The sequence below is a fragment of the Sceloporus occidentalis genome, unplaced genomic scaffold (assembly GCF_023333645.1).
Source record: "Sceloporus occidentalis isolate IW3139 unplaced genomic scaffold, rSceOcc1.0.p SCAF_3, whole genome shotgun sequence".
NCBI classification, from domain to species: domain Eukaryota; kingdom Metazoa; phylum Chordata; class Lepidosauria; order Squamata; family Phrynosomatidae; genus Sceloporus; species Sceloporus occidentalis.
In genome coordinates, this window is record NW_028316983.1 from 137622668 (window position 1) to 137649047 (window position 26380).

The following is a 26380-nucleotide window of genomic DNA, read 5'->3' on the forward strand; positions in this document are numbered from 1 at the left end:
TCCAGAAACAGCTGGATTAAGTACATATGTCAGTCCCATATAGAATATGAGATTGCTAACTGTCTTTCAATAGTTTAGAGTCTCTCAATGAAAGTCTTTTCCTCAGGAGAGTTAATTACACCTTATTCCTCAGTTCTCCATTTATTGACATTTCTGATACGGCATTAACCAGATCCTGCCGCCCGGGATCATTTCTCTTCACAGAATTTTTGATGCCTTTGTAGATGGCAAACCCAGGGATAATCAGGCTGGGTACTCCCGCAAGGATGACAACGATGACATAAACCCAGTCAGGGTATGATGAAGTTTTTGATTTGGGAAATAGTTCCTGTGGAAGAAAAGAGACAGATTTCAGCCATGCAGTAAGGTTAGGAATAGATACAGAGAACAGCTATAGTGGTGTAGTGGTTTGAGTGTTGAATCAGAATTCTCAAAGGCCAAGTTTTGAATCTCCACTCAGTCATAGAAGCCCATTGGGTGACGTTGGGCAAGTCACAGTCTCTTAGGACTTTATCACACATGAGGAATTTCTCTTAATTTCGAATGAAAAGAAAGTGGGGCCAGAATGCATTTACGTGAATTTGCTAGTTCAGCGAATCTACATGAATGCGAATTGCATTTGAACTGGCTTCCCATTGCCCGAAAATAGCATGCCATTGCCCGAATGTGTGTCTGGTAGTCTATCACACAATAACGTTAAACCCCATGATTGCGCTCAGACTGACTTCCCATGGTCCAAATTTACGTGTGGTAGACTATCACGCAATAACATTATACCCCATGATTACATTCAGATTGCCACTGGATTATATTTCTAATTTCCCTTGTCTGATAACGTCCCCTGTCTCAGAGGAAGGCAACGATAAACCCCCTCTAAACAAATTTTATCAAGAGAACCCCATAATAAGTTCACCTCATTGTTGTCATGTGTTTTCAAGTCATTCCTGATTCTAGTGACCCTAAGACAACCCAATCACAGGGTTTTCTTGGCAGAATGTATCCAGAGAGGGGTTGCCCTTGCCTTCCTCTGATGCTGAGAAAGCATGACTTGCCCAAGGTCCCCAAGTAGGTTTCCATGACTGAGCAGGGATTCCAACCCTGGATTCCCAGTGTCCTAGTCCAACACCCAAACCACTACACCACACTGGCTTTACATTTTAGGATTGTCATAAGTTGGAAATGACTTAAAGGCACACAAATACCACAACAACAGAGTATTCTAAAATCTAGACTCAATTGAACATTGAGTGAGTGAGAGTGAGATGGCCTTGAGATTCTTTGAAAAAGAACCCAAGAATTCCTCCTTGATCAAGGTGGCAATGGTGAAGATGTTTCAGCATAAGACAGCTTGCCTGCTTACTGACATAGGAAAGTGATAGATATTTTTAGGATTCTTTTCAAGGTTCATTCTCAAAGAAATGGAGATATCCAACAGACTTGGCAACTGCATCATATGAAATGAGTGTCTGTTTGTCCTACAACCTGCCCCAGAAACCTCTGAAACAAATAGGGATTCCACTGCAGAAGATCAGGTGGTCACACTGGCATTTAAACTGATATGAGAAGTCTTCTTTGATGGAAAAATATATATGTACTATAGCAGAGTATGCAAGATGGCAAAATAAATATAGAAAGCCAGGAAATGTACTCAGCATTGCCTGGAATAATGTTGATGATTTTACTGATTTGGATGAAGCAAATTTTCAAAAAGATTTTCAAAATTATTTTCAAAAAAGAAAGAAAGAAAGGAAGAAAGAAAGAAAGAAAGAAAGAAAGAAAGTTTTGAAGGCTTTCATGGCCAGCATCCTTAGTTTTTTGTGGGGGTTTCAGGCTATGTGGCCATGTTCTAGAAGAGTTTCTTCCTGACGTTTCGCCAGCATCTGTGGCATTCTCTGAAGATGCCAGCCACAGATGCTGGCGAAATTTCAGAAAGAAACTCTTCTAGAACATGGCCACATAGCCTGAAACCCCCACAAAAAACTAAAGAAAGTTTTTTTTATTTAGTTTCTACCAGTCATTTTCCAAAGCGAATCATTCACTAAACACATGTATGATCACAATGGATCATTCACTGAACATAAGAAGCTGGTTTATGCTGTGCCAAATCTGTCCTGTCCAATGCCCCAGTCTCTTAGAAAGGGGTAGTTCCCAGTACGATAAGCTACGAATCCTAATTCGGGGTATATGTTCCCACTGGAAATAGATTCTGATCCTCAATGCTAGGCTTTTTCGGTAGCAGTTCTTTTGAGAAAAATCAGTTCTGATGCGATTCCTAACAGTGGGAACTCCAAATCAAAATCGATTCTTTCTGAGGGGAGAGACAAATGGCAGAGGGGTGACATTTTGAGAGACCCACTATTTCCCCCCTTGCAGCATTGCCTGTGTACTCATGCTTTTTTTAAAAAAATTAAATTGCTAGAATATGCGATTGTTTGATTTTTGCAACTACTTCCAAGGCAAGTAGGGTCAAATGGCAGAGGGGTGACGTTTTGATAGATCCACCATTTCCCCCCTTGCAGTGCTGCCTGTGTACTCATGTTTTTTAAATTAAATTGATAGAATATGTGATTGATAGAATATGCAATTGTTTGATTTTGTAACCATTTGCAAGGCAAGTAGTTGCAAAATCAACCAATTGCATATTCTATATTTTATTTTATTTTTTAAGACAACTATTGTCCTCCCCTTCATCCTCCTCCTGCATCCCCCTGGTGCCTTTCTTCCTTCCCCACTTGGCTTCCCTGTTTGGCTTCCCCAGTGCCCGCTAGCTGTCCCCAGTCTTGGCTCTCTCCCCCGGCTGGCTTGTACTCCATCGCCGGCTTCCCCCACCTTTGGCTTGAAGCAGCAAAAATGGGGACAAAAAACCCAAAACCAATTCAAGTGGCATAAAAAAGATCCCATTTTATAGTGAGAATGACGGATCTTTTGAAATTGGTTACAGACATGGAGTGGATCGGAATCACAACCCTGTTATTCTGCCAGTGGGAATGAGCCCAAAGAGATCTCTATCTGTCACTTGATCCTTTTAACTGAAGAAGTCACTGACTGAACTTGGGGATTTCTGTGTGCAAGGCATGTACTTTAACACTATTTTTTAATGTGTAGAGAGATCTTGTAGCACCTTTGAGACTAACTGAAATAAAGAAATTGACAGCATGAGCTTTCATAGACTTCACTCTACAGCCTTAGATGAATATAGCAGCTTTGACATATAGATGAACTATACTGTACTTTTAAGTTCTTCACATGCTGCTACATATCTCCTAGCTAATTTTATTTAAATTCCTGCAATGCCAGATCCCAGGGTGGAGTAAAGGTAGAGTATTGTTGTAGTATGTAGAAATGACTAAGGATCCTGAGTAATAGCACCCTCAAAGAGAATTAAGTTACCTTGCAAAGCATATGCACCCAGCATTTACCTTCAATTAGCAGCCACATTAAAACAACTGATCAGTTTCCCTAAGGCTAAGCAATTTGTTTTACTTATCTGCCCAAACAGGATCTTTAGCAAATAGACCAGAGGGAGGAATGGTGCCAAATTGGGCAAGAAAGGGCAGAAAATGAGAAAAGAGAAGCTTACAAAATGATTTAGGGAGTGGTTCTTTGACCAGGTCTACTTACATAATCAGGGTCCCAGGTGATATATTCTAGTTTTTCCCTCACTTCCACCACAAAGTAAAACAGGAAGATAACTAACATGATGAGGGGACTAATAAATCTCCAGGTCACCTGCCAGAAAATATTGGGTTTGTGCCCAATCATGAACTTAATATCATTGTTAAATCTGGAAAAGACAGAACAAATGTTAAGGGAGAGTACTCTAGATTGAGGGCCAACTCAGACATAAATTGTCTTATGGCTATTACATATTGCCTTATGGCTATTACATATTATAAATGGCTATTACAAACATAATTAAATCTACTCCAAATATATCAAATGTAACTGTTTTTTAGTAAAATCTATCAACACATCCAGATGCTGGTTCAAGTGCAGCAAAACCAATTCATGTACATGCATATATGAACTAGCAATAGATGTAAAGTAAGGCAGTAGATCTTTTGACATGACAACAGATGCTAACAGGTTCCAACCAAGATAAAACTGTAAGGAGATGGATGATTTATTGCCATTCAAATATTCTCAGTCAGATACATGGGTGTGCGATGAAGATAATGACTAATACCTGGAAATCTAAACATGATAGGTAGGCATATAAGGTGTATCATAACCATTCAGTACTTTGTACCTCTGTAAATTCTGCATACAGATTTACTAGTTAGAATAAATAGCTACTAGTATTCATATAAAAAATTTAGGGAAAACTTTGTGATTCTTAAAACAGCCCCACAAAACGGGCCAGAAGGAACATCTTTGTATTTCAGATCCCACGGATAGGAAAACCGCAGCTAGAAGTAAGATATGAATGTAGGGAGGCAAACAAATGACATTGACATCTTACCGGTCTATCCCATATATGTAGACAACTGAAAACATCTCACAGAAGGCAATTATTAGCAAAGGAATGGATCCAGCAAAATTATCAAACAAAGCCAGCCAGTAGTTTCCAGACCTCAACACAAAAATGATGGCAACCAAGAAAGACACCACACAAATGAGGCCTATGAATAAAAAGCAAAGTTATATAATTCTAAATAAAATGTAAAAAAAAAAAAAAAAAGAGCATCGCTAAGACTGACTTTTTTATTTTTGCCATGAGCTTTTGTGGATTTCAATCCACTTCCTCAAATGTTTGTACTTCATCAAAGCATCTGAAAATATGGATTGAAATACATAAAATATCATGCTAAAATAAATCAGATTCTTTCTTTCCTCTCCTTGTATTTTTCTTTTTATGCTGAAACAGACCATTGTGGCTAGCTTTTTGTAAACAAATTGTAAATCAGGAAGAACAAGTATGAAATGTTGGCAACACATCAAATATCAAACTAGTTAGTCACAATTGAGAGTGGGAGCATTCAATCAATGACATGTTATGTCTATGCCCAGGCAAGGCATCAGATTTAATCTCTCTTCCCCTAGGAACTGGAAAAAGGCATGTTAGGAATGGTAATGGATTTGTAAAGGCACTGTTGAAATTTCAAAATTGTAAGTACTCAGGCAGGTCCAGCTCAGAGAAGTTCCTGTGCAAAATGAAACAAAAAGAAATCTCCTTGCTATTCTGTCACTTATGTTTTTTGCCTCCTCCACTGGCAGTATCTTGTAGCAGGAGATACTTTATTGTGTTTAGCTGTAGGTGCAAGACCAATGAGGACTTGCCGCAATTTCTCTTTGCAAGCTCTACTGCCTTCTCTAAGCCTCTGAGTAAGTTGCTGGTTTTATTTTATTTACCTGTTGTTTTCGCTTGAAATTAGACTTTATTACCCTATACTGAAAATAAATCATTTTACATTTTTTTAAAGTAACTGTCTATATATCTCTTGGTCTGCGGTAACTATTTTGCAATCTCATCCAAGTTGTACCAAGGGCAGGTCCCTCTGCTGCCCTGCCTTAATTACACAACCATTTTCAACAAACCTGTGACAAGTTCCTTAGGCCATTTTTTGGGTATAATTTGGAGCTCCTGCAGAGGTACCATAACTCCTTCCATATTTCCAAACATAGATGACAAACCCAAGCAAAACAGCATGATAAAGAAGAGGATGGACCACAATGGTGAGACAGGCATTTTGGTAATAGCCTCGGTGAAGACAATAAATGCTAAGCCTGTTCCTTCCACACCCTGCATAATATAAGAGACAAACAACTGTAAACTATAAATCTTTTCATAATATATTTGTTAGGGCACTGAAGGCCTTAGTTAATTATTATTATTTCACTTATGGGACTTTCTAACACGTACACTCAGACAGAGAGACAGACTGTCTGCCTCTTATTCATTATACTCAACTCTGAGACCACAAAACAAAGTTTCCTGTCAGTGGTTTGGGACACACACAGAAAGGCCCTCTTCATACAATATTTAATTTAGGTATAAAATTTACTGTAACAAAATGTGGTGAGAAGCTTGTCTTAAAAACCAATTTAACATATTTAGAATATTAAGAACAGAGAAGTGCTCTTGCCTTCAAGCTGTGTTTCCAAGTTTCCCCAAAGCATCTCACCTCAAAACCCTCCTTTCCTTTCCTATGTGGTCTTGATCAATCTACGTTTCTTATGTACGTTGTATATACTGATGCCACTGTACATACGTACGCCTGCATTTATTATTATTATTATTATTGTTGTTGTTGTTGTTGTTGTTGTTGTTGTTGTTAATAATAATAACCAATATTATATTTGTAAATACAGAATGGACATGTTACAGCAAGCTGTGGCCAATGAACATCACACTTAGTTTTGTTAGTACAATAACTCCATTTCTTATAATTGTACTTAGGAGACGGAGGACTCAAAAAACACAAGGAGAGCAGACATCATGGAGACAATTATTATGAGTAGAAACACATCAAGAGTGGATCACAGATCATATTCTGTTTTCCTGAATGCTTCTCCTTTCTGGCACAATGTCCCCTGTTTTTTGCATTGCCCTCTACCACTGATGTCTTATATACTGACAACAACCTTAATAATTTTTTATTTCAAATCCTCTTTGCATTTTGCCTAACTAAATTCAAACTGTTACTTCAGATCCCAGTTAACAGTGCCAGTGTCAGCACTGTTAGGGAAAACAGGGAAAGGTTATAGAATTCATGGTACAGAGATCAGAGTAGAGAGACACAGGGCTATTTGTGCTACATTTGCACTGGGTCAGAAAATGTCAAAGGATAGGAAGCTTCATGAAATCCAAGCATCCAAAGGTTAACTGGTAGTTGAGAGGCAGAGACAGGGTGACCAGATGTTATAGCCACAAAGGAGAACAAGACATCTTAAAATGTAGGACATTCAAGAAAAATGTAGGGCATGATGAAATAAAAGCTAAAAACACTAATGTAAAAGTAAATTCATATATATATGTGTGTGTGTGTGTGTTAATATAAAAGTAAATAGCTTTGTTGTTTTATCAGAAGTAAAGTTAATTTACACTTTAAAAAAGTAAATTCATGCTTCTTAGTCATGCTCAAAATGGATGACACTTTGAAATTCCTCATGGACAGAAGATTGAAATGGAGGACATGTCATGGGAAAAGGAGGACATCTGGTCACCCATAGGCTGCTGCTACACTGCAGAATTAATGCAGTTTGACACTGCTTCAACTGTCATGGCTCCTTCCTATGGAATACTGGGATTTGTAGTTTGTTGTGGCATCAGAGCTCTCTGATGGGGAATCCTAAATATCTCACAAAATTACACATCCCAGAATTCCACAGCACTGAGCCATGGCAATTAGTGATATCAAACTGAATTAATTATGTAATACAGGTGCAGTCACAGAAATAAAATGTAATGCAGTGTAATAAATCTCTGGGCCAAACAATACAAGAATAAATCGCAACCAGTCAGTTGTGCAAATAAATTCCAAGCATCCTCAACACTGTTTCTCCTTGTAATATGGTTGTTAGTAATATCAATCCTGTATTATAATCTTGCTTTCAGTCTACCATATTATGTACATGTTGTCACCTTACACTACTTAAAAATGAATCCAAGTCACAAGTCTGAAACTTAAGGCTTGCAAAAGCTGCTGGATATGTCATGTTGTACCAAGCTTGCATTTCTTCAAAATTATCCTGGGTTACATTGCCTTCTGGTAAATCAAAAGCATTTGTAAGTGTGAGGATATTTCTGCAAAATGGAAAGGAAAAGAACAGTCAAAGCCTCGCTAGTTTCATTACACAAAGTACCTATGTTTTACCATTATAATTAAAAAGTATGGAAAATGTTGTGGACATTGCATGCCTGCTGTCAACCTGAGACTCTCTCTTTTACTATGTCTGTGCCATACACAAATACTATATGGTTTGATTATAAGAGCAATGGATTTACTAATCACTTAAATTACGATGGTCTCAACTTTCAAATGTCTTAGTCTGTTGCAGCAAAACCAAAACTAAACAAAAGTCTTGTTTGAATGTTAAAGGCTATCACATTTATTATTGCATGATTTGTTGATAATATTAAGAAGGAAAATCCACAAAGATCAAGAACAGATTGACTAGAAGACAAGACAACGACTTACTGTTCAAAACAACTATCATATTGCTCTGTTGCCCTGAATCCAATGATTGTGTATATGACAGTGGCTGCGTAAATGGATGTGAGGCCATTGATTACTGAGATAATCAAAGCATCTTTCTCACAATTATTGCTGCAAACCAAAACAGAGAAACCACTGGTGAATGCAGAACATTGTCCCTGTAATTTTTCACGCATGCTTGTATACATATATCAGTTAGAATGTAAAAGTGGGGTCTGAGGATTAGACCTGATACCATCTCTCAGCTTTATGTAATTCACTGCGGTGTTTAAATGAATGGTGCTGGAGTGCTAAGTTAAGCCATCCTTGGAAGAAAGGTCGAATTGCATATCCTCCAAATGTCCCGATTTGGCAAAGACAGAGCTGATGAATCATCTCCCAGTTCCATTCCACCTTTTCAGCTGCTGTTAAAATGTCCCAGTTTCTCCCTCCTCCCCACACTTTCCCTTCTGCCATCCACTTACTTCCATTGTCACAAACTGAGTTCAAAGTGCAAAGGTAGACTGCACTCAATTAACTCAGCAAGGAGTGAAGAGGTGGAATCTTGCCCTTTCCAGTAGGCTCAGGCAAAAGGCTCAGGGATAGACATGACAGGTGACTTAAAGGCATATAAACAAATAACTGTGCATTATACAGTATATATATTACCAATATTAGATTCATATTTACGTGAAAGTTACACAATTACAAGATGACATTGGGTACTGAGAACAACATGATAAGCATTCTATTCACATGTGGGAAGGAGATGCACAGAGATATATGCCACTGCTAATTATCCAGGTTGCCCCCCAAAAAGAAGGGAAAACTCTTCTAAGTCTTGCATAACAAATCTTGTGCTATAGACAGCAACATTTGGAACCTTTGGTGATAAATAATTTTTAAGCCCCCATCCCCATTTTGAACTGTGCTGTTTTATTTCTCCCATTTCTCAAGAAAAGTTATATTCTTAAAGTTGATGAATACAGAATACTTTTGGGGTGGGGTGGGGGGTTAATATCAAGAAAGGTATTACTATTATGTCTAACATCTCATCTTTTCAGTTCATAATGTGAACTTACTGAATTGAATTGTAACTAGAGAATGAGATGAGGCCTCCAAAGGCAAGGGAGAAAGAAAAGAATACTTGCGCTCCAGCATCTAGCCAGGTGGTCGGGTTAGCTAATTCATTAACCTGTAAAAGAGAAATAATAAAGCTTTAAGGAGATGATGGAATAGTAATTTTACAGTTTGAATGGACTGAAAGCAAAGATTAACAGATATGATGGCTATGAGCATGAAATATTCTCCATTTAACACAGTCTGAATAGGGGTATACTGTATTTCAAACTAGAACCACCTTATTCCAGTGGCTCAAAGGTTCAATTCATAAAGCAGAAGGTAGGCAATAAGGTGCAGGCAAGTGGGAAAGCTAGATAGTTAGGCAAGGAAGAGGATGTGTGTGTAAGTCATCCAGCAAATGTTTGGCACTATAAAACTAACTTTTATCAGGTCAGAGTATTAGTATTGGCCCATCTAGCCCATGATTGTTAACAGCCTTCCAAAATCTGAGAGCTTTTCTTTTTTTACTACAAGTCCTCCCATGCTCCTTATTTTGCAAACAATTTGTTCGCATTGAAAAGCCACAGCATATGTGGGGGCAAGGACTTCACAGTGCAGGATTTAACACCAATGGTCTTTTCATGTCCCTGACCAACTGTTGAATCAGTAGCCCTCCAGATATTGTTTTAAAAGTCTGCTATCATCTGGGTACCATATGATGAAGGATGACTGAAGATGCAGTTCAACAACACCAGGAAGGCTACGCATTTCCATCCCTGCATTAAACCCTCTGCAGAGTGGGGAGGGAGGAGTCAGCACTCTTCCACAATGCAAACACATCAGATCTAAACCATTGTGGGGACTATTTAATGAAATTCAGAATATAAGCAATGTAAACCATGCTGGAAATCTGCATTTCTATTCTTGTGTTAGCACCACTAATGTTCAGTTATGCTATTTCAGTGAAACACCAAAAAATCCATGTAATACTTACATCAGGTGTGAAGAGATATACGATTCCATTGACAGAGCCTTTCAGTGTCAAGCCACGGATCAAGAAAATGGTGAGCACAACATAAGGAAGTGTCGATGTTACATACACTGCCTGGAGGGGGAGAAGGCATACAACTGAGCATCTACCATCGAATGCTTCTCTTTGAAGAAACATTGTATGTATCTTAAGTGGAGCTTTGAAAGGTTCTATCATGTATTTTGTGCATTTTGGTTGGCTGATTCAGTATCACTGTTTTGTGGATTTTGAATGTTAATTGTCTTTGGCCTTTGTTACCTTTATTTCTCCCTTTCCTTCTGTTTCTCCTTCTATGGACTTACCTAGCCTTTGCGTCTACTACAGGGGACCTGCTTGCAAGGAAACCTACCACCAAAATCAATCAAGACTGGGGAGACCTAGCTACAGAGCCATTTCAGTGGTGGAATTCCTTCCTAACAAAAATATGTTTGGGAACTGTTTTTACAATACAGAAATTGACACAGAAGAACTTCTTTCAAAAGATGTAACAGAAGTCTTGAAATAAATCAAATGTTGTCTTCCACATCACTGAAACTTAGTTAGAAATATAGCAACAGCATGTACATTTCTATACCACTTATCATTACACTTAAGCACTCCCTAAGCAGTTTATAGTGTTAGGTAGTTCATTAGAGGATTAAACTGATTTTATTTTTTCTTTGTTGGTTACTTTGGGAAGTGTCATGCTTATTGATGGCATTATATAAACTACCACCACAATGTAAGGCAAATTAAGGTAACTGCGGACAGGTTGTCTTGGAGAAGTCTAATTTATAGGCCTGCTTGAAGGCAGTCAACACACACAAATTAGTTTCACTGAAAAACTGCACAGAGGAGGGCAACGCTAGGTGTAAAAAGTGTACACACAACCTTTAGCATTCCTATAGTGCAGAGATGGGCAGCATGTGGCCACCAAAGGCTGTTTTGTGGTCCTCAGCCTCTCCAGACTCCTAAACAGTATTCTTTCTTTCTTTCTTTCTTTTCTCTAGTCAAAAAAGAAGGGGGTGAATTGCAACCCTGGGAAACCTCCATGAACAGCAATTCAACTCATAAATATCCTCACTGTTTAATAATTTTAAAAATACCAATTTTCAAAACCAGATGTGGACTTCCAGCCACTGATGAATGGGTGGTGTGTGTGTGTGTGTGTGTGTGTCTGTGTCTGTGTTGTTGTTTTATATATTTTTGGCAGTTCATTTCACCCAGAGTGTCCTGGGGTAAATGCCATTGCAGCTGCCCATCCCAATACATTGCTTTCAAGTGTGCAAAGTACTTTGTACTTATTAATCCACAATTACAGATTAATCCATTGTGACTGTGATGTGCGCGAGCCACTCCTGCATGCTGTGTTCCCCATCTGACAGATACCACTTGAAACAAAAGTCATGTGGATCAAGTACATGATGTAGTATAGGAAAGAACCACATCAATTAACCCCATCCCTACTTTCATTTTACTGCATAGATGCTTGGTGAAATTAGATTATATAGATGATGTTGATGCAGCCACCATACTGCAATACTAATATAGGAATCTCCGCCGAACAGATCCCCCATGGATAGCAAGGGCCCACTGTACTTACAAACAACTATTTCTAAATCAGCTTTACCTATCAATACAAGCTTTCTAGCAGCACCAAGGACTGCATATTCTCTGCAACCTATAGGTCCCACATAGAGTCCGTGAGTTCTATTTCAACCAAGGTCAGCATTTTTGTGGGAACCATGGGATTTTCATCTTTATATTTACTCACTAAAATGAATTTTGTGGTCAGGAAAGGGAAGATTTGCACAGGAGAAGTGGCAGCCAGTTTCCTCAGATGTCTTTAATTTTTTTTAATCCATAACTCTCATTCCCAGCTCCAAAGTATTAATGCCACCACCACCACCACCCCCATCTGCAAAGGCTTTTAAAGAAAAACCTTTCCAAGCATATAGATATTCTGGAGAAGAGACAAAGGCAGGATCCAACCATGACCTAGGTCCAATTTTGTGGCCTAGGAGGAAAAGAAGTCTGGAGGCCACTATCTTTCTATGTCAGAACACCAACTTCTGCATAGGGAGCCATGGAGTCCCACTGTATCATTTTATGAGCATCCAGCCAGTCAGGACCCTGTGAGTGGGATATGGGAGATCATTTCTTTCTTTCTGGTCTTCCTGGGAAGTTTCAAACTGTTCCCTTGACTCCCCACTTGGAGTCTGGTTCCAGCTGTCTTGGCATTCCCTTTGTCCATATACTATCTGTTCTTTTCTTTTCATAACCTTGGGCAGTTTTGGTATGGGCAGGATTCAGTTTGGAGGAGTACAGGGCCTGCACGCCCATCATCCCCATTCTGGGGAACTCTTCATGGGACTTAGGGTTCAAAGCTGCCAGGGACATGCCCTGTTTGGAGGATGCTGGACTGGCTTCACTTCTAATTTAGGGAAACCATGCAATGAATTGCACCCACATAGAATCCTCCTTTCTTGTCATCCCATGGTTTCACCCACCAAGCTGCTATACTGCAGGAAAGGGATTTCATCAGACAACAGTCAGATCACCTAATGGCTGGATCCACAGTCTCATATTAATCCAAGACCCTCCAGTTGTATCCAAAGTTGTGGCCTTCTAAAATCCAGCAAGTTGTTTTTTGTCCTTCTTTGCCCATACTATGTTTTCCATTCACCCTAGAATGGCAAGTACCTTTCCTGTTGTTTCAATGCCTCTGATTGTGCAAACATACAGCACTCCCCAGGCACAAACTAGACTCAAGAGAAGCCACCACTGCACAGTTCCAGAATCGTCAATAGAAGTGGAGATGTTTAATGTCTTCCTGTACCAGAAATAATCAACAGGAGAACTCCTTGCACATTCGTCTACAAAATCTGAAATTAAAGAAACAAATAATGGTGCAATCCAATGGGGCATTCCTCAGTGTATCAAAATGAACACCCTAGTATTCTTTCACATCTTCCATAAATTTCAACAGGACTCACTCAGGACAACATCAAGCAGCCTGGGCCAGAACTCTTCTTTGGAAAATAAATAAACCAGAAAGTATGGGAATTTCAAAAATAGGATAAAAATGGATTATGAAAAATTCAGTCATGTTCAGGTGTACTTATATTAAACACAGGATATCATTTAATTGGATAAATCCTTTCAAGCAATCAAGTTATCAGCATCGTTTCTGAAGGAAAAAAACATGTTTTCTTTGTTTTTAAATGGTGCCATATAAAATAAAGCATTTCTTAGAAGTAATATTTCCCCCTCCCATTAAATCAATAGGAAAGGCAACTAAAAAGATGATGCCTGGCAAGTTGTGTGTGTGTGTGTGTGTGTGTGTGTGCTATGAACAATTAACAATGGCTAAGATTTTGCTCCATTAATTTGAGATGCTTTTTCAATCAGTAAAATTTTTTTACCAAATTATTATAATGAACTTATTAACTCAGATTTAGGCTGAAAAAGGCTTTGGAAGAAGGGATACATGTAGATCAACACGGCTTCTTACCCAAAAGACAAATACAACAAGACAACACAAGATGTGTGTTGGATATTTTATATCCATACAACCATAATGAAGGGGAGCATTTCGATAATTTGGATGTGGAAAAGGTCTTTGATAATGTCAACTGGTTGTTTATGATAGCTTTGATGGAAAAGATTGGCCCTAGTGAGCATTTTATTACTTGGACTAATGCAATCTACAAGCCTCAAGTGGCCTAAGTTTGATAAATGGTGATAAGCCTTTACTGCTTGATATACAAAGAGGTACATGTCAAGGATGTCCACTATTACACATTGTTATGTATGTTGACTTTGGAGGTTTTGATGAGAGTAATTAGGGAACTAAAAAAATCACAATTTAAGATCAGAGCCTTTGTAGCTGACTTTACAAAATCCCTTGAGGGGAGTAGACCAATTGCTACAAATGTTAAAAGAATATGAAGAATATAGAGAAGTTGCTAGTTTAAAAATATACAGAGAAAAAACAACAATGTTAAAAAATTTAGCAAAAGAGGATAAAAATCTTTTGGTGGAAAAGACAAGCTTTACATTGGAAATTAAAATATTTAGGAATCACTTTGACTAATAGCATTACAAAACTATTTTAAATAACTACTTTAAAATATGAATCAGGTTAAATAAGATTTAGAGAAATGGAATAGACTCAAGCTATCACTCTTGGGAAGGATTTCTGTTATAAAAAGGAATGTTTTGCCTAAAAAGATTTTTGTTTAATTTCAGACAATTCCCATTTTGATAAATGATGTACCATTTAAACAATGGCAAAGAGGCATTTCATGTTTTATTTGGCAAGGGAAGAAAGCTAGAACAAGAGTTAAGGTTTTTCAAGAGGAAGCGCAAAGAAGAGGTTTGGGACTATTTGATTTGAAATTGTATTTTTATGCATCTTGTCTGGTTTGGCTAAAAGAATGGATAACTTTAGAAAACAAAACACTTTTGCAATCAGAAGGTTTTGATTTAAGATTTGGGTGCTATGCTTTTCTATAATGTTAAGAATTTGGATGCAATAACAAGTAGAATGTATTCTAAAATACCTCTTTGGGTTTCATAGCATGAAGCACTATTTAACAGAGAACTTAAAATGCCATGATAAATGGTTGAAATATGAAGGTTTGTTAATCTATAGTAATGGTCAATATATCTTTAAGTTTAAGAAAAACTGAATTTACAAAGTATAAATACCAACTGGTTTTTCTATAGACAATGAAAAGATTTAAAATAGATATGAAGATAATAGGCTTTGGGAACTCAAATTTGGATTTTTAAAATCATTTGTGTGCTATTGATGATGAATTGATCTCAAAAATGTAAAAGATGTTACTGAAAATGGAGATGGAAGAAGAATGGCTAAAAGAATGTACGATTAAATGGGCACAAAATGTAGGTCATAATATACATCATTCCAGAATAATGGGAAAGAATGTGGAAAAAAGTTGAAATTTACTTTGAGTTATGATATTAATTTTTTTTAATAAAATGATGTATCATTGGTATTTAACCCCAGAGAAAATTTCCAAAATGTATAAAGGTTCTTCAGATTTGCACTGGAAATGTTAAGAGAAAGAATTATATATATATATATATATATATATTTATATATATTTCCTATGTGGAAGAGCAAAAAACCTTTGGACACAGATCCATTCATTGCTGGAGGATAGTCTTCAAATCAAAGTTAAGTTGGAACCTGAAATATTTTTGTTAGTATTTTTAGATGAACAGCTGGAGAAGACTATTGCAATATATGACAACAGCAGCCAGAATGATTTATGTTCAAAAATGGAGACAACAACTCCTTCGAGAGAAGGCTGGCTGTTAAAACTGTATGGCTTTGCAGAAATGAGTAAGGTCCAAAACATATTGCAGAAATAATCCAGTTTGAGTCCACTTTCACTGCCCTGGCTCAGCGCTAGGGAATCCTGGGAACTGTAGTTTATTGTGGCAGTAGAAGTCTCTGATAGAGAAGGCTAAACATCTCACAAAACTACAGGTCCCAGAAATCCCTAGCATTGATCCAAGGCAGTGAAAGTGGTCTCAAACTGGATTATTTCTGCAGTGTATTTTGGAACAGAGGCCCCATACAGACAGGCCAAAATAAAGCTGCTTCTAGTCACTTTGGAGTAAATGATGCATGTGTCCTAAGAATCCGGAAGCTGCACCAAAGCTGCATTCCAGTCCTTAGGACTGGAGCGTGGTTTTGGCACAGCTTCTGGCCTCTTAGGACGCATGCATCTTTAAACAGCATACCTCCAAAGTGATCTGAAGCAGCTTTATTTTGGCTTGTCTGTATGGGGCCTTAGGCGGGATGCAGACCGCCAATTTAGGGCGGGCTGCAGCCACCCCTTTGCACCACGTACAGTGGCAGCCCAAACACCCCAATACGGCGCTTTTCATGCCCCAGGACACCCCGGGAGCCACAGCCAGGGGAGAAAGGGGCCGTTTGGATGCAACGCGGCTATCACATCAAAATGGCAGCGCCCATGTAGACATCCTGGTGACGTACTAGGGTTAGGGAGCGTCTAAAAAGGACGCTCCTGGGCAACCCTAGTACATTGCCAGGACGTACTAAACGGCCCATCTGTACAGATCCTTAGTTAAATTTGTTGATTCATGAGAAAACTTGGGGTTACTGTACTTTAAGAAAGAATTGAAGATGTTGGTTAATTATATGAAAAATAAAGGAAGTTCCACTATAAACTTAGGTTTTTAAAAAAGGGACATATATATGGAGGTTTTATTTTTGTTTTTAACTTTTTATACAGCTTGATGGTGTAGCAATATGGTTTTTGAGGTTCTTTTAAATAATTATATATTAATAAATTAAATATTTATTTTAAAACAAATTTAAAGGAGTTAGATTAGTAAAATGAACCACAGTCAGATACAGTATACTAGAAGCCACTGTTTCCATATTTTGCATGTTTGTTTTCTTTATTGTTATTGCCTTGTTTGTTTTTCATTTTTTTTAGTGTGAGAATTGTTATAGATGTTTTAGATTTTTTCCCCCATTTTTGTTATGTAGGTGTGTATTTCTCTGTATTTTTTTTAAAGATTTTAAAAATAGTGTGTATTTGTAAGTTTATTTTTAGTTGTCTAATAAATATATTTTTAAAGGATTTAATTGAAGCTGTAACTCTATTTAAAAACAAACATATAGACAGGGTTTTATTTAAACCATTCAGGTTTAATAAAGCACAACAATATGATTAATTTCTAGCTTGCCTTTTGATCTTGTAGGTCACACAATAAATAATACTGAAAGTGCCATACATTTTCAAAGTGAAACTGAAATATACAAAAACATGAAAAGTGTTGTGTTTCATTCTTGCTGGGGTTTTAGATCAGCCATCATATTTAAGAACAGCATTGAGCCCAGCATGCTAAAAGCAAAACTGACTCCAAGACAAATCTATTATGGCATGAGCTTTTATGGTTGACAGTCAATTTTATCAGATGCATTAAGTGTTTTGTAGAATATTGCATATAAATAAATAACTCATGATTTACACTGGGAATGGGAAGTAGGACTGAGGTCAGTGGTGAAATGAAATGCAGAAAGTGCTTACAGTCACAATGCTATTGTTAATATTGGCCAATGTACATTAACACTAAACAATAGGGTGACATTTTCATTATTAACACTAGCCAAAACATTGTTACATTAACAACACTGGCCAATACACTGCTGTCACTGTCTGCATTTTTTGTATTTATTTTACTTTGAATTCCCTATCTATAAAAAAAAAAAAACAACCCATGCGCACTCCATACACACCTGAAATTCTGTATAACACATCATGCATCTGATCACGTAGACTATTATCCGTAGAAACATCATAGTTGTGTTGTTATTGTGTGCTTTCAAGTAATTTCTGACTTATGGCGAACCTATGACAGGGTTTTCTTGGCAAGATTTGCTCAAAGAGGATTTGCATTGGACTTCCTCTGAGGCTGAGAGAGTATGACTTGCCCAAGGGCACAGAGAGGATTTTCATGGCTAAGCAGGAATTCAAACCCTGTTCTCCAAAGCCATAGTCCAACGCTCAAAGCACCACACCACACTGGCTATTATAGAAGTGTATGCCATAATAAATTTAATTAAGGAACGATAGGACTCCTCACTTGTTTTGCTGCAACTGACTAACATAGCTAACTCCCGAGAAAAAACTAACCCAAAAGTCTTCTAAAGAACAACAGAGTTTAATTAAATGTGGGTACACAGTTGCTAATAACAGTATAAGAAGTCTCCCTTGAGAGAGAATTCAAAGGTCACTATTATCAGGAAATGATGGAATGTTAATTATTATTAGCAATTCATGCCATGGTCCATACCTGTTTTGCTTTCATTGAGAGGGCATACACTCCAGGGTAGCGGCTCTTGGAACGAGTTGAAGAAATACCACATCACCCAGGCAATAATAGTATTATAGTATAATCCCACAAAGAAAGAGACAAGCATTGCTGCTAAACCTAATGCAACGGGGGGGGGGGGGGGGGGAGAAATTTCAGAGAAATCTTACTTTTCATCATTTAAATAATTGCAGCTATGATAAATCTATAGAAGAACAGAGTGAGCTACCAAGAGAAAGAAGGAAAGAAAGATGTGCCCCATTCCTTCCTCAATACTTCAAGTAAATATCAAGCAGTTTTCTAAACAAAGAAATGATTCGAGGCCTCAGATTGCATCTTCAGCAGTGTGTATTGCACATTTAATCTCAATCCCAATCTAAGAAAGAACCAGCTTCATTTTTCACCACTTTCTATGAGCACATAATATATAAACACATGACAGCTAGCCAAATGTATTTAGTTTTATAGTCCATGGTTGAAGCTCTCCTGCTTTATCTGTTATTTTGCTTCTACATTAGGTACTTAGCATGGAATCACTGTGCCTTATTGAAATAATGCTGCCACCCATGTCTGCATGCGTTCACAGAGCTATTTCCGTCATTTTGCCTATTGCAGAAAGTCCGCCTTTTTCAGGAGAATGAAAGAGTAATGCAGTCTTTCCAAAGCAGTTTCCTCCAGATGTGACCGGTGTTTATGGGAATTGTAGTCCCAGCACATCTGGAGGTCACCAGATTGGAAAAGACTGTAGGAGTGCAATCTCTACACGTATAGATGCCCTTAGCACTATTCTTCTGATTTTGTTTTTTAAAAAGCCTTTTTAAAAAAGATCTAAGCAAGTGACATATTGTGAAGCAGAACATATTGTACAGATCAGTACTTATTCTAGATGACCTTTGTGGCAGACACTGCTTTTTAAGACCAATGAATCATTTTATTGAGTTTCTAGTTAGAATGAAAATGCTTTCCTGGCTTTCTAAAATATTGGTAACACGCTCAAGCGGAAGATTTGTCAGTATTTCCCAGTGCCAGTGGCTATTTAAAATGGGGAGGGTTAAGACAACCCTTTATTGGCACCATGTTGCAGAAGAAGAGATTTAAATCTCTTGCATTTGTAAATGCCAGTCTTGATCTGGACTGAGGCTTTTGTCATTCAACAGAAAGAAAAACAGACAGAGAAAGGCAGGCAAACAGAAAGAAAGAGGGAGGGAACTCAAATTTAACACAACCTGTAGTTTAGGCCCTGGTCTTAGCTTGTGCGTGCAAGTTTAGACACCCTGACCTCCACCAGATTGTTACCACTTTAACATCATTTCAGATAACTCTTCTTGCCCTCTGAGAACGTTGGCATAACTCCTCTTCACACAGATTTTGCATAACTGTTAATTTATTGTTATCATAGTATTCCTGATCTGGATTATGACCTACATAATCCCTATTTAATCAAATAATGGTACCACAGTTCTAGTTGTGCCACAGTTTTACCCTCTGAGGTTCTTCTGAGTGCATTGATATTTATCAGTCATTGTCTTGCCTATCAGTCCTACAAAGGAGCTTGGGGAACAGACTTGTGTCAGTGACACATAAAGCATTAAGAAAACCTCACAGCCAATCATGAATCCAGCTCACTCTTTCAGTGATTTCAAAATATAGAATTCTATCATGCTACAATAAATGCCATTATTTCTTATTTGTAAAATTACTTAATAGTCCAGAAAGACTGAAGCTTCCAAAACGAATACATGTTGAGAAGGATCAGTTGAAGGAGAAGGAGGCAAATGTATGAAATGTAAATATTTAAAAACTGATGAAAGGATGCTTCAAATATTAATTCTATTGCTTCTGGAATCAGCTAGGAAATTGATGGTTGCTTATTATATTTCTCTGTGTGTGGAATGGTAGTTGTTATATCTGTTTGACACAGATGCAGTCTTAGGATACATCTATCCTGTAGAAATAATGCAGTTTGACATTGATTTAAGTGGTGTAGCTCCATCCTATAAAATCCTGGGATCTGTAGTTCTGCAAGGTCTGTAGCCTCTGCCCAAAAGTGCTGTTATCTCATAAAACTACAAATCTCAGGATTCTGTAGAACAAAGCTAAGGCAGTTAAAGCGGTGTAAAACTACATTATTTTTATACAGTATATGTATCCTAAAATGGACCAAATCCTGTTAGTTTGTTACTCTGTTATCATACACACACACACACACACACACACATATTGAACTTACCTACTCCCTTCAAGGTTGGATGGACAGAAGTCCAGACTCCGATGCTACATTTTCTGAGCCTTTGTCCTATGGCAAATTCAAGGTGAAGCAATGGGATGCCTTCCAGGACAAGCAATATGAGGAAAGGGATCATAAATGCTCCTGTAGGAGTGGAATCCAAAAATGGATTTGTTTTTGTACAAAAGGAAAATTGGAAGCTAATGAACATAAGAATGGCTTAGTAGTAAAAAGAGAGAGAGAGAGAGAGAGAGAGAGAGAGAGAAATACAAAAGCAACTGCTGCAAACCCAGTTCTGAATTATATATATTTTAAAAGTTATTTTACAAATAAGCAAATTAGAAATACCACAAACTACACCTCACCCTCCCCTCCAATTACATCTGGCTTTCAAAATGAAAGCCTGAAAATGTTATATCTTTATGCAGTGGACCCTTGTTATACGCTGGGGTTTGGTTCCAAGATCCCCCGTGGATAACAAAATCCGTGGATGCTCAAGTCCCGTTAAATATAATGACATGGCAAAATGGTGTCCCTTATAAAAAATGGAACATCAAGGTTTGATATTTGAAATTTATACTTTTTTTTTGAACATTTTCAAACTGTGGATGCCGACTGTACTAAGAATGAAATTAGGGGAGAAAGAGAATAAAAGCAGAAGAAATGCAGAGCAAAGACTGAAGAAAAATCCATTGGTTTTCTCCAAAAGACCTATAATGCTCTTAGACATCTCATTTTAAAAAATAATAATAATGAAATACCATTGCTTATTGCATTTGTTAACTAACTATTCAAGGAAGATGGCATCTCAGGACTATCTGAGGGGGTAGGGTGGTTGGAAGAATCAGAACTCTATTGACAAAAGAAAATTTGCAGATCAGCTTGCATTTAAACTGTCTAGCTGGGTAGACTGGAACACATCCTCGCCTGTCTATTGTTGTCATAGGAGATTATCGCACTGCGTTCTGAGAACGTTCCTATCATCACGTGATGAGAACTTTCCTGGAACAGATATTACTGCATTAGTAAACTAGAACGTGATCAGACCGTGATCAGAACTGCATTTTACCGCACAGCGATTCCTGAAACCGTTCCGAGAACATATTCCACCAAGGCCGCCTCCGTCTCCTGATTGGCTGAAAGAATGACAGGCAGGGAGGCAGGAAAGCAAGCAGGCGAGCGACTGCAGTGAGGGAAGGGGTGTGTGTGAGAGAGAGAGGGGGGAAAGGAGGAGGGAGGGAAGGGAGGGAAGAAGGAGGGATCGGGAGGAAGGCAGGGAGAAAGAGAAATGAGGAGAGATGAGCCTTGCAAGTTACATCCCAAACCTCCTTTGCAAGGCTGGGAAGAAGGAGGAGCTCCATGCAGGTCTCTTCAAGCCGAAGAAAAGCAAGTTGCCAGGGAGGGGACTGGGCCAAGGGCAGAGCCCCGGCAGCCATAGCAGCTCTTTAAACCGGTTAGAAAAGAAGAGTCCTCTGCTGTCATCCCAATTCCCCATTTTGGCTGCTTGTCAGCCTTTTGCCTCCTGTGTGTGTGCGCATGTAATGTGTGCCTTCATAGAATCATAGAAACATAGAGTTGGAAGAGACCACAAGGGCCATCCAGTCCAACCCCATTCTGCCATGCAGGAAATCACAATCAAAGCATCCCCAACAGATGGCCATCCAGCCTCTGCTTAAAGACCTCCAAGGAAGGAGACTCCACTACACTCTGAGGAAAGAGTGTGTTCCACTGTCGAACAGCCCTTACTCTCAGGAAGTTCCTCCTAATATTGAAGTGGGATCTCTTTTCCTGGAGTTTGCATCCATTGCTCCGGGTCCTAGTCTCTGGAGCAGCAGAAAACAAGCTTGCTCCCTCATCAATGTGACATCCCTTCAAATATTTAAACAGGGCTATCATATCACCTCTTAATCTTCTCTTCTCCAGGCTAAACATCCCCAGCTCCCTAAGTCGTTCCTTGTAGGGCATGGTTTCCAGACCTTTCACCATTTTAGTCGCCCTCCTTTGGACACGCTCCTTTTTGAATTGTGGTGCCCAGAACTGGACACAATATTCCAGGTGGGGCCTGTGAGCTTCCCTCCCCGCTTTAATTCTTGTCTGGCTCTTTGCTATGGAATTCTGGGAGTTGTTTGCTTGCTTTTGTGTGTTGCTCCAAACAGAGGAGCTTTTGTGGGTTCCTTCCTGGAGGGAAGGAGGAGAAGGTCCTGGGCATTCCTGCCATCCTTGCCTCCTGCAGGCTGCCAGCACAGGAGCCCCGCTGGACATGACACTAGAGGCCCCCCGCAGAAGCAGCCAGACCCTCTCCCTCTTGATCTCTGCTCTGGCCCCCCTGTTTCCCTCTCTCTTTCTCTCTCTTTCCCTTCTTTCCTCTTCTCTCACTTGTCCCAACTTTCCTCCCTTCCCTCCCTCCTTCTTTCCCCCCTCACACACACACAGCTTCCCTCACTGCAGTCGCTCGCCTGCCTGCCTCCCTCCCTGCCTGTCATTCTTTCAGCCAATCAGGAGACGGAGGAATGCGAGAACGGATTTGAGAACACATAAGAATACCGCACACACCTCTGTTGGAACGTTCTCATCCCGTTCCAGCTCTCTGGGAACACATTCATATCTGTACCCTCCTGGAACACATTTGGAACGCATTTAAGCGTTCTGAGAACCCGATTGGAACACATACTGTGCGGTATACTCAAATGCGTTCCGTTCTCATCACGTGATGAGAACGGTCTCAGAACGCAGTGCGATAAACTCCACAAACAGATGAACTAATGTAGTAATGGGCTCCTCCAGACAGGGCAAATGTGTCAGGTGGCTGTGGTGTTTGTTATTATGGTTTGGGGTTTTTTTATTTTAAAAAAACAATCATATTTTTCTTGGCCTGATGTATTTTCCAACACCAGCTGCAACATTTACTCCCTCCCTCAAATTGGTTTCTTTTTAGTTCCAAGACAAGCTGGAACCAAAAATGCTCCTTTCCATTTAAAAATAATTTTTTAGAGTTATGGTGCATTAATGGATCAGTGAATGATGATTCCCCCTGTTGTGCTGCTCTCTTCCCAGATGAAGCAATCTACATTTTTAAAAACTATACCTTGAATATATTTAGTCTCAGGTGTAGTTACTTACAATTCAGAATACCGATGTTGCTGGGTTGTTCCACATGACCTAAAGATCTAAAAGTCAGTATACACATACGACATTACTACATGTGGCTTTTAAATCATGATTACGCCTGGAAAAAGGTGGTTGTGGTCTCTGACCATAGGCGCTGTGTCCCCCAACCTTTGCATCCTCTTTCATTGAAAGGGAAAGCTCATGAGCTGTCAATATGGCAAGTGCCAAGGAGTGAAATGTTCCTCATTCCTAGTCTTCTTCTTATTTCTTAACTGCAGTCACCATTCTGGCCAATGTTTGATCAGGAACTCTTTGACTATTTTGATGTGTTATAATATAAATAAGTAAATAAATATACTAAAATGAGGCACGAGGCAGGAAGGCAGGGTTAAAGGGAAGAGAACATGATGTCAGTAGCCCCAGTTGTACAGTTCTGAAGTCATGCAATATTGATGTTCTGAATACGGTATGGTTAAAAAAAATTCCCAGTGTGATTGCTGCAAGAACAGGGCTCATCTGATAAAACTCATAGACCAGATACCCTGTTTACTAGAAGAGACTACCAGAAGAACATCTGTACATCTCTCCTGTAAAATGGGAGATACAGTCAGACCACTGTATTAGATCTGTTCTAGCCTTACCCCCACAGATACAAAAATCTATTCATGCTCAAGTCTAGGGATGCCTGTAGGCGGGACAATCCCGGTTTGGGCGGTGCTGTCCCGGTCCCGGTCCGGTTTGGCGCCCAGACCGGGACGGCACCACCCGCGGTCACCTCTGTGCGCCGCAGGGTCCTCCAAGGCCTCGCTGAGGCCTGGGAGCGGTCTCCGCGGTCGGAGCTTCGGCCGCAGAGACGCTCCCTCCCAGGCCACAGCAAGGCCTTGGAGGCGGCTCCGCAATCGCGGGGTCCTCCAAGGCCTCCGCGAGGCCGGGGAGGAGGAAGAGGCTGCTGGAACCGCGGCAATTGCCGCGATTCCAAGCGGCCCCCATTCCTCCTCCTGGCTTGGGAGCCGGCCTAGGCGTCCTCCGAAGCCGGGAGGAGGAAGAGGCTGCTGGAACCACGGCGATCGCCGCAATTTCAAGCGGCCCCCGTTCCTCCTCCCAGCTAGGGAGCCGGCCTAGGCATCCTCTGAAGCCGGGAGGAGGAGGACAGGGTTTGAAAATGTAGGACTTTTTTTTTAATTTCCTAGCCAGGTAATTTTTTTTAAAAGTCCTACATTTTCAAACCTGGTCCTACATTTGTCCCAGTTTGGAGGTCCTCCATTATGGCAACCGTCAAGTCCCATTAAAAGTAATGGTGGTGCAGTGCGAATGCACCCACTACCATGGTTGCATGCATGCACCACCATTAACTAAAGCAGGGGCTTGCGATCTGCACATGGTTAAATCCATGGATGGCAAGTCCACCAATAAGGAGGGCGGACTGCACAAATCATATTTCCTCAAATAACCACGCTAAGACAACATCACTCTCAAAGTTGAAATCTGAGGCACAGAAAGCCATAATTACTGTGATCACTTTTAAAACACTTTTAAAACAATATTTAAAAATGAAAGTTTAGGTCACCAAATTTGCCCCATAATGAAGACCAACAGTATACATAGAAAGGTGCACACTGAAAATAATGTTGGATTATTTCACTTACTAGAATGAACCTGTGAGGAAAGGGCTTCCAGGAATAACCAGGAATATATATTTATGGTTACATAATGAATGCTTAGATCAGAGTTTAGCTACTGCGGTCAAAATGAAGGCATTGCCCAAACTAAATAACAATTCTTCCCCCACCCATTGAAATTTTCTTTCACTCACCAAATTTCAGTCACTTTCAGTCACCAATTTTTTAGCACTGAGATAACTTAAAATGTCTGTTGAACTTTTAGAAATACAGCTTAGGCATCCAAAGAAAAGAGGCATACAAAGTTACAAAAAAAAATGCAAACACAACAAATACAGGAATTTTGGGCATGAATGATCTTCAATTATTCATTATCTGGAATGCTAGAAATTTGGAGACCAAAGAACAATTTCATAGTGGTGGGACCCAAGCTTTACACATCATGTTAATAAATATACCAACTATACAAAACATTCAGTATTTTAAACTTTGAAGTCATTTGGGCCCCAAATGAAAATGTATGACTACATTTTAATCAACTCCTTTTCTGAAGCAAAAATGGAAACATCTGAAATGCAATGAAAACAGCAGGAGGGAAGTGGAAATCCCTAAATAAGTGTTTTAAAATGGAGAAGGAAAATTATCAGTGGCAGCTTGAGTCTCTCTCAGATTGCTGGTCTGTCTGTATGACGTCAAGCTGATCATTATGAAGAGTGGATCAGCATGTTGGCAAGGTAGAGGTCCAGTAAGTATATTAATGGAGAGATTTAGCAGAATATGGATGTTAACCAAGTAGCTGAAGTGGCATATGTTTTCAAGAAGCCTGTTCAGACTGCCATCTGGGCACTGGCTCTCTGTTAAAATTCATTGAAGCCAGGATGACAATTAAATAAAGGATAGTTAACAACCTCTCCCCACCGACCCAAGTGTCTTTTATCTCTTTTATTTTATTTGCTTTGGGAATGGGTGTGCATGTTTTACCAAATGATATGATCCATGAATGGGATGCATCCGCACTGCAGAAATAATCCAGGTTGACACCACTTTAACTGCCATGGCTCAATGCTATGGAATTCTGGAGTTTGTAGTATTGTGACAGATTTAGCCTTCTCTATCAGAGAGCTCTGGTGACATGACAAACTACAATTCCCAGAATTCCATAGCATTCCATGGCAATTAAAGGAGTGTCAACCTGGATTATTTCTGTAGTCTGGATGTAACCATAGTCTAGGTATAACCAGACAGGGAGGGAAAAGAATACAGAAGGGAATTATAGAGAAAGGAGGGAAAAGCAAATATGCACTCACACAACGGTTGGCTCTGGCAGTGCTGCTGA

General features: G+C 39.3%; 1 protein-coding gene across 1 annotated transcript; it reads right to left on the minus strand.

Moving 5' to 3' along the window:
- On the minus strand, positions 1 to 25393 carry LOC149316864 (sodium-dependent neutral amino acid transporter B(0)AT1-like). Its single transcript, XM_089518774.1, has 13 exons — positions 25239 to 25393; positions 23438 to 23484; positions 20321 to 20461; positions 18073 to 18210; positions 12913 to 13094; positions 10195 to 10305; positions 9221 to 9333; positions 8142 to 8270; positions 7591 to 7747; positions 5539 to 5743; positions 4463 to 4622; positions 3622 to 3784; positions 1 to 328 (listed from the first exon to the last, which is right to left on the minus strand). The coding sequence occupies exons 3-13, from the start codon at positions 20451 to 20453 to the stop codon at positions 116 to 118; spliced, it is 1704 nt and encodes a 567-aa protein (XP_089374900.1). The 5' UTR covers positions 20454 to 20461; positions 23438 to 23484; positions 25239 to 25393; the 3' UTR covers positions 1 to 115.
- Positions 25394 to 26380: the final 987 nt, after the last annotated feature.